The sequence below is a fragment of the Anomaloglossus baeobatrachus genome, chromosome 1 (genome assembly GCF_048569485.1).
Source record: "Anomaloglossus baeobatrachus isolate aAnoBae1 chromosome 1, aAnoBae1.hap1, whole genome shotgun sequence".
NCBI classification, from domain to species: Eukaryota; Metazoa; Chordata; class Amphibia; order Anura; family Aromobatidae; genus Anomaloglossus; species Anomaloglossus baeobatrachus.
This window is the reverse complement of record NC_134353.1, coordinates 140,313,704-140,331,032: the sequence shown is the minus strand read 5'-3', so window position 1 is coordinate 140,331,032 and position 17,329 is coordinate 140,313,704. Positions and strand designations below refer to the sequence as shown.

Sequence of the window (17,329 nt, the reverse complement as noted above, 5' to 3'; positions counted from 1 at the left end):
GGTGTTACCTGACTGGCTGTATACTTATATATACTGTACACATATATATAGCTCTGGCAAAAATTAAGACACCACTGCAAAATGTTCAGTTTTTCTAATTCTTCTCTTGCTAAGTATATTTTTGAGTAAAATGTAAACTGTTGTTTTATTCTATAAAGTACTACTTTTAGAAAATAAATACAAAATGTATTGCTTGAAAATTCGGAGACATGTTGTCAGTAGTTTATAGAATAAAAAGAACAATTTACATTTTACTCAAAAATATACTTATAAAGAGAAAAATCAGAAAAACTGACAATTTTGCAGTTGTCTCTGAATTATTGCCAGAGCTGTGTGTGTATATGTATGTACACATACAAACACACACACACAAAATATATAGTTATTTATAAAATAAATAATTTAAAAAAAAATGCCGTATTTTTGATTCTAAGCGCACATAAAGCAGATGGCTAGGGGCTGCCACCCCCAGCTGCCTGGCTTTACCTTGGCTGGCAATCAAAATACAGGGAAGCTGATTTTTTTTTAGTTATTTAAAAAAATTAAAAAAATAAAAAAAGTGTGGGCTCCCGATGCATTTTCTATTGCTAGCTAAGGGTAATCCAAGCTGCAATTGGCTTACTAACCCCAACTACTTGGTGTTACCTTCACTGGCATTGGAAAATCCAGGAAAGCTTTGCCATATTTTTGTATGCTAGCCAGGTACAGCAGGCAGGTATGGGCTTCCAACCCCCAGCTACTTATTTGTACCCGGCTGGGAACAAAAAATATAGGGAAGCCCTTTTTTTTTATATTTCATGAAATAATTAAAAAAAAACCAAAAAAAAAAAACGACGTGGGCTTCACCCAATTTTTGTGTCCAGCCAGGTACAACTAGGCAGCTCGAAATTGGAATCCGCAACACAGGGTGACCCAAGCTTTCTGGGCCCCCTACTGCGAATTGCAGTCCGCAGCCGCCCCAGAAAATGGCGCTTTCATAGAAGTGTTATCTTCTGGCACTGTATCCAACTCTTCCAGTGGCCCTGGTGGCAGGTGGCACGCTGGTTAATAAGGGGATAATGCCAGCTTTGTTTTACCAGCTGGTATTAAGCCCGAGATGCTCAATGTCAGGCCAAGTTTGACCCGGCCATTAGGAATCTCCAATAAAGGGTTAAATAAAAGACACCACACAGAAAAAAAAATACTTTATTAGAAATAAATACACAGACACACTTAGGGACTCCATCTTTATTACTCCTTCTGACCCCTTCCACGATCCTGGTCTTCTGTCTTCTTCAACCCATGCAGCTCTGCTATATCACAAAGCACAGGAGGAGGAAGAACGCTGCTGCTCCCTGTGCTACCTAATCACTCAATAAGTGAGCAGAGGCTGCGGGTTAGTAAGCGGTGACGTCACCGCTGCCACCGTTGCCATAGTATTCTAACAAGCGGGTTACTATAGCAACGGTGATCTCTGATCACCTGATTCCCGACGACGCTATTCACCGGCTGTGGCATTACAATGTGTGGTAGCTAATCCCTGATTGTGGGCTGACTCTATAAAGAGAGCCAACATGCAGGGAGGGGGAGCCGAGCATGTGCCCTAGCATCTCACTGGTACTCGGAGCTCGCCGAGTTTACTAAGTACTGAGATGCTCGGGCGAGCACTGAGTACCGGCGAGCATGCTCGTCCATCACTATCCACTGACAGAACAGGACCTTGCATGACATCATAGTCATGTGAGTAGTCTGTAGCCAATGAGATAATACAACATTCACACGTGACTGGTCACATGGCTATGATGTCACGGAAGGTCCTATCGTCAGCGGTAGTTACCGGGAGGACACAGCGATGATTGGACTCGGAAACAGAAGCAGCCGGGAGACAGAGTCTGCAGGACGCGTCGCGGGACCTGTAAGTATAATGACCCCGCCCCATCACATAACTGTAAAGTCCAAGTTCGGTGTTTGGATGCAAGTTCACGTTATCTCAGAACCCGAACAAGAACGTTACAAAACGTTCGGGCAAGTCTGCCGAACACGAACATAGGGGGGTTCACCCGCCACTATTAGGGAGCTGTCCTTTTTCCATAATTCAGCCTGTGTGTCTGCGTCTCAGTGCAGCAGGCATGTTGATATGACTAGATTGTGCCTACTGAGCAGAACCTCAATCCACATGCTGCATTAACTGGAGCAGTGAGAGTCCGTGAAACAAGGCAACGTTAGTAGTATTTGTGGGGGTTTTCTCATTCTCATTTAGTACTTGTTGGGTAAAACTGTGTATTTATCAAATTCTGAATGGCTGTAGTGACATCATATTGATGAGGTAAGAATTTTGTGTGGGGTTGTAGAGGCATCATACTCTATGTGTGGGGCTTCTTCAGGGCTGTCACACATAATACTGTGTGTATGGTAAGTCTGTGGGGGCATCATAATGTGTATGGTCAGTGGGGGATCATACTCTTTAGTGACTGCTGGTGCCATCATGATGTGTTAATGTGTGGGAGGGCTATGGCGGATCACACTGTTTGGGGGAATGTGGGGGCAATTTGCTGTGTGCAGGGAGCTATTGATCCTAGTACATGGGCTGAATAACGGGAACAGTATAATTTACTTGCTTTAATAAACTTTATAAAAAGCAGTAATTTATATGGTGGTTTGATTAGCTGGAACGGATAACATTACATGTTACAATACAGTAGCCTGAAGTCATAATACTTAAAGGAGTTGGCCAGTATTTGGACAACCCCTTCTCATTCCCCTTGTTAGCCCCAGTAAAAATAAAAAAACCCCACTATACTCATGTCTGGTCAATTTCACATGCAAATCCATATAGAAAATCTGTAATATTACCGTTACATTAACCAAGACTTCCAGATAACTTTTTAGCCCCTTGCAAGGTCCTAAAGTCATGTGCACACATTGAATTTTTGGTGAGTTTTTTTACATCAGTATTTGGAGACCAAACCAGGAGTGGGTGATAAACACAGAAGTGGTGCCCGTGTTTGTATTCTAGTTTTCCTATGATTGTTCCACTCCTGGTTTTGGCTTAGAAATACTGATATTAAAAACTCCCCAAATACTCAACGTGTGAACGTGGCCTAGGAAGTGTGGTCGTGTCCCAATGAAGTGGGTCATCAGCTGCTCAATGACTGCAGCAAAGTAGAGTTAAGCAAAAAGATTTTCAGAGCTGGACGAGAAGGTTCACAGGACCCTTGCCTATCTGTTTTGTTGTTGTTTGTTTGCTCTTTTTACCTCCAATGTGACCACTTTTATCATCAATTCTGCATCTGTTTTACTTATATGCAAAAAACCCCCAAATTTCTACCCATTAAAAAGTAAGCGACAGACAGGACCTGAATGGCATCCATTTGTCTGTCTTATTCATGGACCCATTGCTTTGAATTGGCGAGTTTGATCCATGACTTGTATCTTTTTTTTTTCGGGGGAAAGGAGTGTCTGCAGATAACTAAGGCCCCTATTCATCAAAGCAAGTTCACCAGAATTCTTGTATAAATTGCTTTGAAGTTGTTCAAAAATGTTGTTGTGGCAATTTGTGTATCCACGCCAGCTTTTCCCTACAACGCCAAAATGGGCAGGGCAGGAGCGCAGTGGGGATGTGACACCAGCGCTTGTTTGATATATGACAAGCTGTGGTGTTCCTTATGTTGGAAATCTTTTCTAGCATGGAGGTTTCTGTCATGGAGGAGCTTGCCACACTTGTCAGATGCTCAAGATTCATGAGTAAGGCGGGCTTTGCACACTACGACATCGCAGGTGCGATGTCGATGGGGTCAAATTGAAAATGACGCACTTCCGGCATCGCATGCGACATCGTAGTGTGTAAAGGCTCGATGATACGATTAACAAGCGCAAAAGCGTTGTAATCGTATCATCGGTGCAGCGTCGGCATAATCCATAATTACGCTGACGCAACAGTCCGATGTTGTTCCTCGCTCCTGTGGCAGCACACATCGCTGTGTGTGAAGCCGCAGGAGCGAGGAACATCTCCTACCGGCGTCACTGCGGCTTCCGTAGGATATGCGGAAGGAAGGAGCTGGGCAGGATGTTTACATCCTGCTCATCTCCGCCCCTCCGCTCCTATTGGCCGCCTGCCGTGTGACGTCGCAGTGACGCCGCACGACCTGCCCCCTTAACAAGGAGGCGGGTCGCCGGCCAGAGCGACGGTCGCAGGACAGGTGAGTCCATGTGAAGCTGCCGTAGCGATAATGTTCGCTACGGCAGCTATCACAAGGATATCGCTGCTGCGACGGGGGCGGGGACTATCGCGCTCGGCATCGCAGCATCGGCCTGCGATGTCGCAGCGTGCAAAGCCCGCCTAAGGCTAGGTTCACGTTTCCGTTGTTTTGCATCAGTCACATGCGTTGCTAGACGCTTGTGACTGATGCGTTGTACAATGGATGACAAGAATTAGAATTCATTGTCTGACTCCGTTGTAAAAGAGAGAGCGATCAGCTGATCGATCACAATAGCCGGCCAGCTTTTGAGAGCGAACAGATGATCTCCCGGCGGCCGACTAATGAGAGCGATCAGCTGATCGCTCACAGAAGCCGGCCGCCGGGTGATCAGCTGATCGCTCACAGAAGGCGGCCGCCGGGTGATCAGCTGATCGCTCACAGAAGGCGGCTGCTGTGCGATCAGCTGATCACTCACAGAAGGCGGCTGCTGGGCGATCAGCTGATCGCTCACAGAAGGCGGCTGCCGGGTGATCAGCTGATCGTTCGGCCGCCGAGAGAGAGCATGCGCAGCGAAATCCTAAGGATTCTGCTGCTCAAAAAACGTTACACTCTGCGTTGCTGCCGCCCGACGGTCAGTCGTTCCACGACTGATCAGTCGGGCGGAGGATGCAACGCAGCGTCATCAGTTACAATTTGCCGCTCATACAAGTATATGGGAATAACGGAATCCGCCAAACGGATTCTGTTGTTTACCAGAGCCGCGGATTGTGACTGATACAAATTGATGGAAATGTGAACCTAGCGTAAAGGCCCCATCACACACAGAGATAAATCTTTGGCAGATCTGTGGTTGCAGTGAAATCATGGAATTATTGTTCAATTTGTACACAGCCACAAACCTGGCACTGATTGTCCACAATTTCACTGCAACCACAGATCTGCCAAAGATTTATCTCTGTGTGTGACAGGGCCTTAAGTGTGTACCACATCCTGAATCAGGAGCGAGAAAATTGCCAGTCTTGATGAATAGGGGCCTCAGTCTTTAAGAAAACATTTGTATATGTTCTATCTGTGAAAAACACGAAGAGAAAACCTACATGAAACATGGATGTCTAAATGAGGCCGAACTAAACAGATTTTCTCATTACACGGTAGGAACACTAGACAGGACCAGTTATGGCAGTCATACTGGTTCCCACACAGTTTTCCCAGATATAAATATAAGCAAGAGCAGCTGTACAGAGAATTTAACAATTATACATCTATTTTTAGGAGGGAAAGAAAACATTTTCTCCAATATTGCCTGGCCTGCAGTATAATCCGGGTCTGTTATTTCCTATTGACGGCAAACAAATATTACAGTCTAGAAACATCAGAAAAACGTCTTCTGTACACGTCTTTCTTCTCTGCCCTGCAGAAATCACTCTTCCTATTGATTTACAGGACTGAGGACAGATGTGCTGTAGATAGAAGGCTCAAATCCCATCATCACCTCTTTCCAATTTGTCAGTCCATTCCTCTAGTAAATGGAGGCAGTGATGTCTGCGGTGACATTTTAGTATTATCAGATATATATGTATTATTCATTAGAGCCAATGCTCTGCACACAAATAAAAATAGCTAGTGCTGAATTATTCACCAATCTCCTGTTTGGTGATTGAAGAAATTACATAAGGATTATTAGTCTTATTTCTTACATTTATTACATCTCAGAAATGTGCCACTTCCATTAAAAAGCATTAAGCCTAAAGGGATAAAAATCTGAAAGCAAGGATAACTAACGCTGATACAATTTTGCAGCAAAATTTGTAACAAAACAGGAAAGCCGGGTAATCAAAGGGATAAATACATTCAGACATGCAGACAGATTTTATATATATTATATATACATATCTACATTAGCTGTAGTACCTGGTTGTTGCCCGTGATAGTAATTGTCTCTCTGTCTCTTTCCCAGTCTCTGTCTGTCTGTCTCCGTCTGTCTGTCTGTCTCTGTGTTTGTCTCTGTCTCTTTCCCCATCTGTCTCTGTCTGTCTGGGTGTCAGTCTCTATCCATGTGTGTCTCTGTCTCTATCCATGTCTGTCTGTCTGTTTGTGTCTATCTCTGTCTCTGTATCAGACTGTCTCTCTTTCTCTATCTCTGTCTGTCTCTTTCTATCTCTGTGTTTGTCTGTCTCGCTCAATCTCTGTGTCTGACTGTCAGTCCCTTTCCCCGTCAGTCCCTTTCCCCGTCAGTCCCTTTCCCCGTCAGTCCCTTTCCCCTGTCTGTGCCTTTCCCCGTCTGTGCCTTTCCCCGTCTGTGCCTTTCCCCGTCTGTGCCTTTCCCCGTCTGTCCCTTTCCCCGTCTGTCCCTTTCCCCGTCTGTCCCTTTCCCCGTCTGTCCCTTTCCCCGTCTGTCCCTTTCCCCGTCTGTCCCTTTCCCCGTCTGTCCCTTTCCCCGTCTGTCCCTTTCCCCGTCTGTCCCTTTCCCCGTCTGTCCCTTTCCCCGTCTGTCCCTTTCCCCGTCTGTCCCTTTCCCCGTCTGTCCCTTTCCCCGTCTGTCCCTTTCCCCGTCTGTCCCTTTCCCCGTCTGTCCCTTTCCCCGTCTGTCCCTTTCCCCGTCTGTCCCTTTCCCCGTCTGTCCCTTTCCCCGTCTGTCCCTTTCCCAGTCTGTCCCTTTCCCAGTCTGTCCCTTTCCCAGTCTGTCCCTTTCCCAGTCTGTCTCTGCCTCTTTCCCTGTTTCTTTCCTTGTCTCTTTTCCTGTTTTTGTCTCTTTCCTTGTCTATTTCCCTGTCTCTCTCTTTTCCTGTCTCTCTCTTTCCCGGTCTCTTTCCATCTGTATGTCCCTTTCTTTGTCTGCCTCTCTGTCTGTCTGTCTCTTTCTCTGTCTGTTTGTTTGTATCTGTCTGTCTGTCTCTTTCCCTGTCTCCCTCTGTCTCTCTCTCTCTCTCTTTCTGTCTTTCTCTATCCGTCTCTCCACCGACATCTTATTACCTCACACATAAGCTTCTTATACTAACAATTTATTTTTTCCTATAGCAGCTGTGAGTGGTTGCTATTAATAACCTGTAGCTTGCAGCTCCATTCACTTTAATGGAGGTAGGTTTTTTGGAGAGTAACTGTAAAGCGCGGGGTTAACACATGTGGAATCAAATACTTAACAAAAGAGTGTGAAACAACTGAAAATATGTCTTATATTCTAGGTTCTTCAAAGTAGCCACCTTATGCTTTGATTACTGCTTTGCACACTCTTGGCATTCTCTTTATGAGCTTTAAGAGGTAGTTACCGGAAATGGTTTTCACTTCACAGGTGTGCCTTGTCAGGTTTAATAAGTGGGATTGCTTGCCTTATAAATGGGGTTAGGACCATCAGTTGTGTTATGTGTGCAGAAGTCTGGTTGATACACAGGTGATAGTCCTACTGAATAGACTGTTAGAATTTGTATTATGGCAAGAAAAAAGCAGGTAAGTAAAGAAAAACGAGTGGCCATCATTACTTTAAGAAATGAAGGTCAGTCAGTCCAAAAAATTGAGAAAACTTTGAAAGTGTCCCCAAGTGCAGTGGCAAAAACCATCAAACGCTACAAAGAAACTGGCTCACATGAGGACCGCTCCAGGAAAGGAAGACCAAGAGTCACCTCTGCTGCGGAGGATAAGTTTATCCGAGTCACCAGCCTCAGAAATCGCATGTTAACAGCAGTTCAGATTAGAGACCAGGTCAATGCCACACAGAGTTCTAGCAGCAGACACATCTCTAGAACAACAGTTAAGAGGAGACTTTGTGCAGCAGGCCTTCATGGTAAAATAACTTCTAGGAAACCACTGCTAAGGACAGGCAACAAGCAGAAGAGACTTGTATGGGGTAAAGAACACAAGGAATGGACATTAGACCAGTGGAAATCTGTGCTTTGGTCTGATGAGTCCAAATTTGAGATCTTTGGATGCAGCCACCGTGTCTTTGTGCGACGCAGAAAAGGTGAACGGATTGACTCTACAAGCCTGGATCCCACCGTGAAGCATGGAGGAGGAGGTGTGATGGGGTGGGGGTGCTTGGCTGGTGACACTGTTGGGGATTTATTCAAAATTGAAGGCATACTGGAGCAGCATGGTTCAGTTCATTTATTTTTCAACAGGACAATGATCCCAAACACATCTCCAGGCTGTGTAAGGGCTATTTGACTAAGTAGGAGAGTGATGGGGTGCTACGCCAGATGACCTGGCCTCCACAACCACCAGAACTGAACCCAATCGAGATGGTTTGGGGTGAGCTGGACCGCAGAGTGAAGGCAAAAGGGCCAACAAGTGCTAAGCATCGCTGGGAACTCCTTCAAGACTTTTTGAAGACCATTTCCGGTGACTACCTCTTGAAGCTCATCAAGAGAATGCCAAGAGTGTGCAAAGCAGTAATCAAAGCAAAAGGTGGCTACTTTGAAGAACCTAGAATATAAGACATATTTTCAGTTGTGTCACACTTTTTCGTTAAGTATTTCATTCCACATGTGTTAATTCATAGTTTTGATGCCTTCAATGTGAATCTACAATTTTCAGAGTCATGAAAATAAAAAAGAAATCTTTGAATGAGGTGCGTCCAAACTTTTGGTCTGTACTGTGTGTGTGAGTATATATATATATATATATATATATATATATATATATATATATATATATATATATAGATATAGATATAGATATAGATATAGAGAGAGAGAGAGAAGAGAGAGAGAGCATGAGACTATGATATACACGTATACACAAAAAGACAGACAGATAAGTGATTGATAGATATATAGATGCAATTATATAAAAACTTACTTGTCTTGACAGAGACTTCCACTTCTTAATGTCTAAAAAAGTGATAAAATAACATTTAAAAAATCTCACTAATAGTGCAATACTTGGTTATACATGATACTGCCAAATAGGGACTTACTAAATAACTTTTGGCTCAAAAATGCAGTCATAGTTATTGAAAATGATAGATACTGTATGTTGAGCATATAAGTGTTATTATAGGGACTGTAATAGTATAAATCTAATTTGCTCAGAGACATAATGCCAGCCAAAAGGCCCTTTTAAGGGGTATTTAGACAATAAAGTTGGTGCTAGAAATGCTGTTAAACAAGAACAAATTTCAAAAAACTTTTGTTGAACCAAATGTTGTTGTGATGCCATTTTCCTGGTGATGAATTGACTGTGCATGAAGTTATCATATAACAGAGAGTAGTAGGATGAGGGTTTCCAGGCCGCGCCAATGACAACCAACTTTAAGCTGTTAGATTAATGTTGCTTTTATTCCAATTACAGGTCTACGCGTTTCGGAAGGCACCCCTTCCTTCTTCAGGACCAGATGGCAAGAAAACATCAAATCAAGAGATTTGATGTTTTCTTGCTATCTGGTCCTGAAGAAGGAAGGGGTGCCTTCCGAAACGCGTAGACCTGTAATTGGAATAAAAGCAACATTAATCTAACAGCTTAAAGTTGGTTGTCATTGGCGCGGCCTGGAAACCCTCATCCTACTACTCTCTGTTATCTGCCAAACCGAGGGACCGCTGCCGTGACTTTGGAATTATCTACATATATGCTGTTATAGGAGTTGTGACTGTCACAACCCCTATAGGTGAGTAGTACCTTATTTCCTTCTTCCCCAATGCTACTTGGGTAAGACCCTATTGCGCTTCTTTTCTCCACAGTTTAATCATCATGAAGTTATCATGTAGGACCTTAATTTTAACCAAAATGCTGTTGAATATACTAACTAGTGCATCTCAATAAATTAAAATATCATCAAAAAGTTAATTTATTTCAGTAATTCAAAACAAAAAGGGAAAGACATATTATATAGAGTCATTACAAAAAGAGTGATCTATTTCAAGTGTTTATTTCTGGTAATGTTGATTATTCTGGCTTACAGCCAATGACAACCCAAAGGTTCTCTCAGACAATTAGAATAATTATAACAAAACACCTGCAAAGGCTTCCTAAGCATTTAAAATGGTCCCTTAATATGGTTCAGTAGGCTACACAATCATGGGGAAGACTGCTGAATTGACAGATGTCCAGAAGGCAGTCACTGACACACTCCACAAGGAGGGTAAGCCACAAAATGTCATTGCTAAAGATGTTGGCTGTTCACAGAGTGCTGTATCCAAGCATATTAATGGAAAGTTGAGTGGAAGGAAAAAATGTGGTAGAAAAAGGTGCACAAGCAACCAGGATAACCGCAGCCTTGATAGGATTGTTAAGAAAAGGTCTTTCAAAAAACACAGGCAAAATTAGACCACCAATGACAAAATATGCAAATAATTTGGCCCAGCAATTGGGGAAAACTAACACATAAAGGGATAAAACAATGACACAACTTTCATTCTTAGAGCTGACAACCATTTTTTTCCGGTTTACTAAAATTACCTGGAAAATGGCATCACAACAATCAGACAGAAGTAATCACACTAAAAAAAGCAAAATGTTTTGTCACCACTGTACACCTAACAAGATAATTTCATAAGTGTCAAAGTATAAAAATATTTCAAAAAGAAGAATAGGGGAGCTGACTAAAGAATTATTTCCCTGAAAACTAGTTGTAAATTCACAAATTTTGCAACTTTTGTAGTTTTTATGCTGTGTATCTTTGGAAAAGCAGAAGGATGGAGTCACATTAGCGTATGGCATCCGATGCGATATGCTTCTCACTCTCGGCTCTGCTTCGAGTGTGAGCCGAGTGTCTCATGTACACACATGGTCAAAATTGTTGGTACCCCTCGTTTAATGAAAGAAAAACCCAAAATGGTCATAGAAATAACTTGAATCAAATAAAAATAATAATAAATAAAAAAAATCTATGAAAATGAACAAATGAAAGTCAGACATTGTTTTTCAACCATGCTTCCACAGAATTTTTTTTAAAAATAAAACTCATGAAATAGGCCTGGACAGAAATGATGGTACCCCTGAATATAATGTGACAAAAGGGACATGTTAAATCAAGATATGTCCACTAATTAGCATCACAGGTGTCTAAAATCTTGTAATCAGTCAGTGGGCCTGTATATAGGGCTATAGATACTCACTGTGCTCTTTGGTGACATGCTGTGTACCACACTCAACACGGAAGCAAAGGAAAGAGTTGTCTCAGGGGATTTGAAAGAAAATTATAGACAAGCATGTTAAAGGTTATAAGACCATCTCCAAGCAGCTTGATGTTCCTGTGACTACAGTTGCACGTATTATTCAGAAATTTAGATCTATGGGAATGTAGGCAACCTCCCTGTACTTGGCTGCAAGGGGATAGTTGATGACAAATCAAAGTGACAGCTAATACGAACGATAACAGAAGAGCACAGAAAAACGTCTAAAGAGATTACAGGTGAACTTCAAGCTCAAGGAACATAAGTGTCAGATTGCACCATCCGCCGTTGTTTGAGCCAAAGTGGACTTCATGGGAGACCACCAAGGAGGACACCATTGTTGAAAAAAAAAATCATAAAAAAACCTAGCTGGACAAGCCATAAAGCCTCTGGGAGAATGTCCTATAGACAGATGAGACAAAAATGTGACAAGGCACATTAGCTCTATGTTCAGAGACGGAAAAATTAAGTATGTCAAGAAAAGAACACTGTCCCTACTGTGAAACATGGAGGAGGCTCAGTTATGTTCTGGGGCTGCTTTGCTGCATTTGGCACAGGGTGTCTTGAATCTGTGCAGGGTACAATGAAATCTCAAGACTTTCAAAAAGAATCTAGAGAGAAATGTGCTGCCCAGTGATAGAAATCTTGGTCTTTGTCGCAGGTCATGGGTCTTGCAACAGAATAATGACCCAAAACACACAACTACAAACACCCAAGAATGGCTAAGAGGAAAACATTGGCCTATTCTAAAGTGGCCTATGAGCTCTGACCTAAATCCTATTGAGCATTTTTGGAAAGAGCTGAAACATGTCATCTGGAAAAGGCAACCTTCAAACAGGATACAATTCAAGCAGTTTGCTCTTGAGGAGTGGCCAAAATACCTGTGGAGAGGTGCAGAAGTCTTATTGACAATTACAGGAATTGTTTGATTGCAGTGATTGCCTCAAAAGGTTGTGCAAAAAAATATTAAGTTAAGGGAAACATCATTTCTGTCCAGGCCGATTTCATGAGTTTTATTTTTTAAAAATTCCTGAGGAAGCAGAAAAGCAGCAATGTCTGACTTTCATTTATTCATTTTCATAGATTTTTTTATTTATTATTATTTTTGTTAGAGTCAAGTTATTTCTATGAACACTGTGGGGTTTTTTTTTCATTAAACGAGAGGTACCAACAATTATGACAACGTGTGTAGTCAATAGAAAACTGAGAAAAATCCCAAGTGAGATAAGAAAAACGGCATTCCGCCATTAGTAATTGGGTTTCATTCTAATGGAATGAATTGTGCGGCAACACTGAGTGAGTAACACGATTCTCCTGGACAGTACAATTTCGGTGATACCAGATAAATATACCGTATTTTTCTCTTTATAAGACGCACTTTTGCTCCCCCAAATTTTGGAGGAAAGTAGGGGGTGCGTCTTATAATCCGAATATACGGATTATATACTGCAGGGTCCAGGGGAGGTGGGGGCTGCTCTAGAGCGGTGCTGGAGGCTGAGGGAGGCTGGTAGAGGCTGGTGAGCTGGTGAAGGCTGCAGCGTTAGATCTCCTGCTCCCGCTCATATAATATGCACAGCCGCTGTCCATCACCATGGTGCTGAAACCGCAACCCAGTGACGGGCTGGGGGAGCGGCGCATATTATATGTGCCTGTGCTCCCCTTTGATCGCACATGCCCTTCTGTGTTAGATATGGCCCCCATGCTGCTGTCCATAGTAAAATAAAAAACTCTTTACTTACCTCCTCCAGCGTGTCTCGCGGTGTCTCCCTCCTGCTGCTTTGATCATGCACGCAGAGATGTCACTCTGCTGTGCCAATCACATGACCGGCACCGAGAACCAGGAAGTGCAGGAGGCCGGAGCTCAACCGCACGGAGGGAGACACGAGGGAGGACAGTACTGGAGAAGGTAAGGAAAGAGTTTATTTTACTATAAGCAGCAGCATGGGGGCAATATCTAACACAGGGTGATGTGTGCCATCCACAGGGGGCCATGTGCAGCAAGAGGGGGCCGTGTGCCAGCCACAGTGGGCCATGTGCCAGCCACAGGGGGCCGTGTGCCAGCCACAGGGGGCCGTGTGCCAGCCATAGGGGCCATGTGCCAGCCATGGAGGACGTGTGCCAGCAATAGGGGACATGTGGCATCACTGGGGGCTGTGTGCCAGCCACAGGGGGCCGTGTGCAAGCCACAGGGGGCCATGTGCCAGCCACAGGGGGCCGTGTGCCAGCCATAGAGGACGTGTGCCAGCCATAGGGGACATGTGGCATCACTGGGGGCCGTGTGCCAGCCATAGGGGCCGTGTGCTAGCCATAGAGGACGTGTGCCAGCCATAGGGGACGTGTGCCATCAATAAAGGACATGTGGCATCACTGGGGGCCGTGTGCCAGCCACAGGGGACCGTGTGCCAGCCATAGAAGACGTGTGCCAGCCATAGGGGTCGTGTGCCAGCAATAGGGGACATGTAGCATCACTGGGGGACGTGTGCCAGCACAAGGAGGCTATATTCAATATAAGGTGGCCATATCCAGATTAAGGGGGCTAATTTTAGGATGGGGGGGCTATGAGGGACATATACCCTATATGATTTGTTAGACGGACACTGGCATTATAAGACAGACCCCATTTATTAAAAAAATCTCTATTCCTTCACCAAATTTGGGGGTGCATCTTATAATCAGGTGCGTCTTATAAAGCGAAAAATACGGTAGTTCTTTTCACTATCATAATGGCTTTTAAAAAATACTCAACTCTGGAATAAAAAAAGAAAACTTTTTTTTTCCTTGGATGCAGATGTCTTTACAGCTCCATCAATGGAAGCAGGTCAAGCTGTAGTTTTTAATTTTTGGAGTAGATACTACGTTGTGATCATTTTTTATTATTTAAAAGGGAATATATCAGGTCCCCCATGCCCTCCAACCAAGCAGCAGTCATATCTGTATGGCCAAATTCCCGGCCTTACCCGCCCTGTATAATATTATTTACTAAAATCAATATTTAAAAAAGCATTTCTAAAGTGCGCTGTTCCTATGCTAATTAAGGCCTTGACTAGTTGAAGGGGTGCGGTTTCCCCAGACTAGTCAGCTCTCTTTCCATGTTATCACGCCTCTGCAGCACGGCATTACAGGAGTATTAAAGTGACAGCAATGATGTCCTGGCTGCCATGGTAACCGATTGGTACCCCATCATCATGTCGAGGCAGGGTTACTGGGCGCCTAGGCTGGATTACCTGAATGCCACAATCAGTGAAAAGACTGTGACATTTAAAGAGTTACCAGTAGCGATTGGAGCTCGCTTTGATGGCTGCTGTTAGAGGCAAATGCAGCCAAATGTGGAAAGGAATATATCTGCCATACAGCATTTATGGCTAGCTATTTTTTTTGTTTTGCACTTTATTTTTCATGGCTTGGCTTAATACTGTATACAAGACTTGGTCTAGGAGATGGCAGCTTATCAGGGATTGCAATCTGTGCCCTAAGTGAGCTTAGTATTCGTTTTTTAAAGTGAATACATCATGCTCAGAAACCTGCAAATATTGGGTAAATCTGAAGGTAAAGAGAATTAAAATCATACCTGCCTGCTTTACTGGAGCAGCGGCTAAAGGGAGAAAATGAAGTCTTGCTTGACAGCCTATACTTTGATTATCAACCTGCTTGGCAGCATCCATGTGCACTATGTGTGTGCAGAGCAGTCTGTCAATCAAAGTGATAGAGAGTGATTAAAGCCAGCGCTAACACTATAGTAACTGTAATCACCCCCTGCACCTCCTCAATGCCTGTAAGCAAGTGGCTGCAGGGAGACTAGAACTTACATTTCTCCCTGCACCTGCTGCTCCAGTAAGGCACGTCAAAATATATTCTCTTTTGTCTATGCACCTGTGTCTGGTACTGAAGTACTGACACAACTCTACCTCATTTCTTAAAATGAGTTGTGGAGCAGTACAAGACACTACTGACTGCACACATGGTGCTGAGTGAGATCCTAGAGTACATGCGCATGGTGTGTCCATGGGTGTTGTATCCCCACCAATGACACAATAATAAACTATTATGTGATTCTCACTAAAGTCTCAACAGTTTTATAGTCTGTATACTGAAATCTGCCTCTGACTATTTACAATAGGGGTTAGATTAATAATCTACTGGATTAGATCACTAATAAGTAGCACTTACTTCTCGGTTCATCAGTAGTGACAGATTCCAAGAAATCCCTTGGCGTCATGTAGAGTTGTCCTTCAAATTCTAGAGATGCAAATACACGAAACCTCTGCTCACGGGAGCTGGCAAACATGTCCAGATCCTCAAAATCCGTTTTCTCTGCTGGGCTCTGTAGGGAGAATAAGAGGTTTTTACGTTACTTGCGTATACAAACACTTAGGAGGACATTTCATTTTCTACTCTATTGTACTGAAGTAAGATGCACCAGAGTTATTGCGAGGTGTCCATGTTTTTGCTCCAGGAACTGAACTTTACACCTGCTATGAACCGGGACAGATTTGTCTTAATAAATATATCGGAGAGGGATGATGGCCCCGCCTGTTCCTAATTAACTCCATCTAATTTTTCACTTTTCAAAAAATCCAAAAATATGTGGTTGTTTCATAGCAGAAAATCAGCGCACAGCAAATGATAAATTTCAACTGTAGCGATAGGATAAGGCCCTGTGCACACACTGCGTTTTTACCTGCTTTTTTTTACGTTTTTGCTGCAGAAATTTCTTGAGAAAATGGTTGTAACCTTTCTGCAGACATTCCCCAGCAAAACCTATGGAAAAAAAAATAGCTGTGCGCACACTGCGTTTTTTTCTCAAGAAAATTCTATCTGCAGAATTTCTTGAGAAAAAGAATGAGCATGTCACTTCTTTTCTGCAGGTAGCTGCGTTATTCCCGTGTTATTTCGCGTTTTTCGGGACATAATGTTCATCACTGCCCTGCGTTTTGCAAGGAAGTGATGTCATTATGACAGGAAGAGGAAGCTGAGCAGACAGTAAAAACACACATATCACACTCACACACAGACATATATAATGCACATAGAAATCAAACGTACATATTAAAAATAAAAAACGAAAAAAAAATAACTTGGGCTCCGACATATTTTTACCGTCCAGCCAAGGTAAACACACAGCGGCGGCCCGGTATACTCAGGCTGGGGGTGGCGGTGGTAATCGGGGTAATAAGGAGTTAATGGCAGCCCATAGCAGCCACTAAGTCCTAGGTTAATCATGGCAGACGTCTATGAGACACCCTCCATGATTAACCTGTAAGTAAAGTAAATAAACACACACACCGAAGAATCCTTTATTGTAAATAAAATAACAAAAAAGCCCCCTCTTTCAGCACTTTATTAATCCCCCAAACACACAGCTCCGGCATATCCACACTGATCCAGCGGCGTCTGTGAGCGAGTGCTCAATGCAGCTCTGTGAATGAAACTGCAGGGGTCACAACAGGTCATTTCTCACGGTCGGTAATGTGAACACATTACCACTCGCGAGAACTGCAGCGTGTCCTCACAGGACCTCTCCAGCATCATTGACCGGCAGTGACCCTGTGAGAACTGAGATCTAACGTCCCTCGGGGTCACTGCTGTTTGAGAAATAATGTTGGGGGGGGGGGGGCGGGGAACACAAACATAAAAAATAAAGCTGTAATATGTATCCCTCTATTATCTATCTCTCTATCTATCCCGCTATTCTCTATCCCTCTATCATCTATTTTTCTATTTATCTATCTGTCTATCCATCTATCTATCTCTCCATTATCTATCTATTCATATATCCCTCTATCTATCCATTATCGATCTATTTATCAATCTATTTACCTGTCTATCCATCTATTGATTATCTAACGATCCATCAATCTATTCATCTATCCATTATCTGTCTATCCATCTAGCTATTATCTATCTATCTATCCATTATCTATTTATCTGTCTATCGATTATCTATCGATTATGTATCTATCTATAATATATATTGCTGTTAAAGCATTAAAAAACGCAGGGACCAACCTGCAAAAAAAACGCACAAAAACGCGGTAAAAACACATGCAT

General features: G+C 43.2%; 1 protein-coding gene across 3 annotated transcripts in view; it reads right to left on the bottom strand.

The window, feature by feature from the left end:
• The window catches only part of MICU3 (mitochondrial calcium uptake family member 3), a 258,476-nt gene that overhangs the window by 176,119 nt on the left and 65,028 nt on the right, over nt 1-17,329 (bottom strand). For all 3 annotated transcript variants that reach the window (XM_075347080.1, XM_075347078.1, XM_075347079.1), the window contains exons 2-3: nt 15,449-15,602; nt 8,970-9,001 (exon numbers count right to left, since the gene is read on the bottom strand). In XM_075347080.1, coding sequence (XP_075203195.1) covers nt 8,970-9,001; nt 15,449-15,602 — 186 coding nt within the window. The remainder of the gene's footprint in view (nt 1-8,969; nt 9,002-15,448; nt 15,603-17,329) is intronic.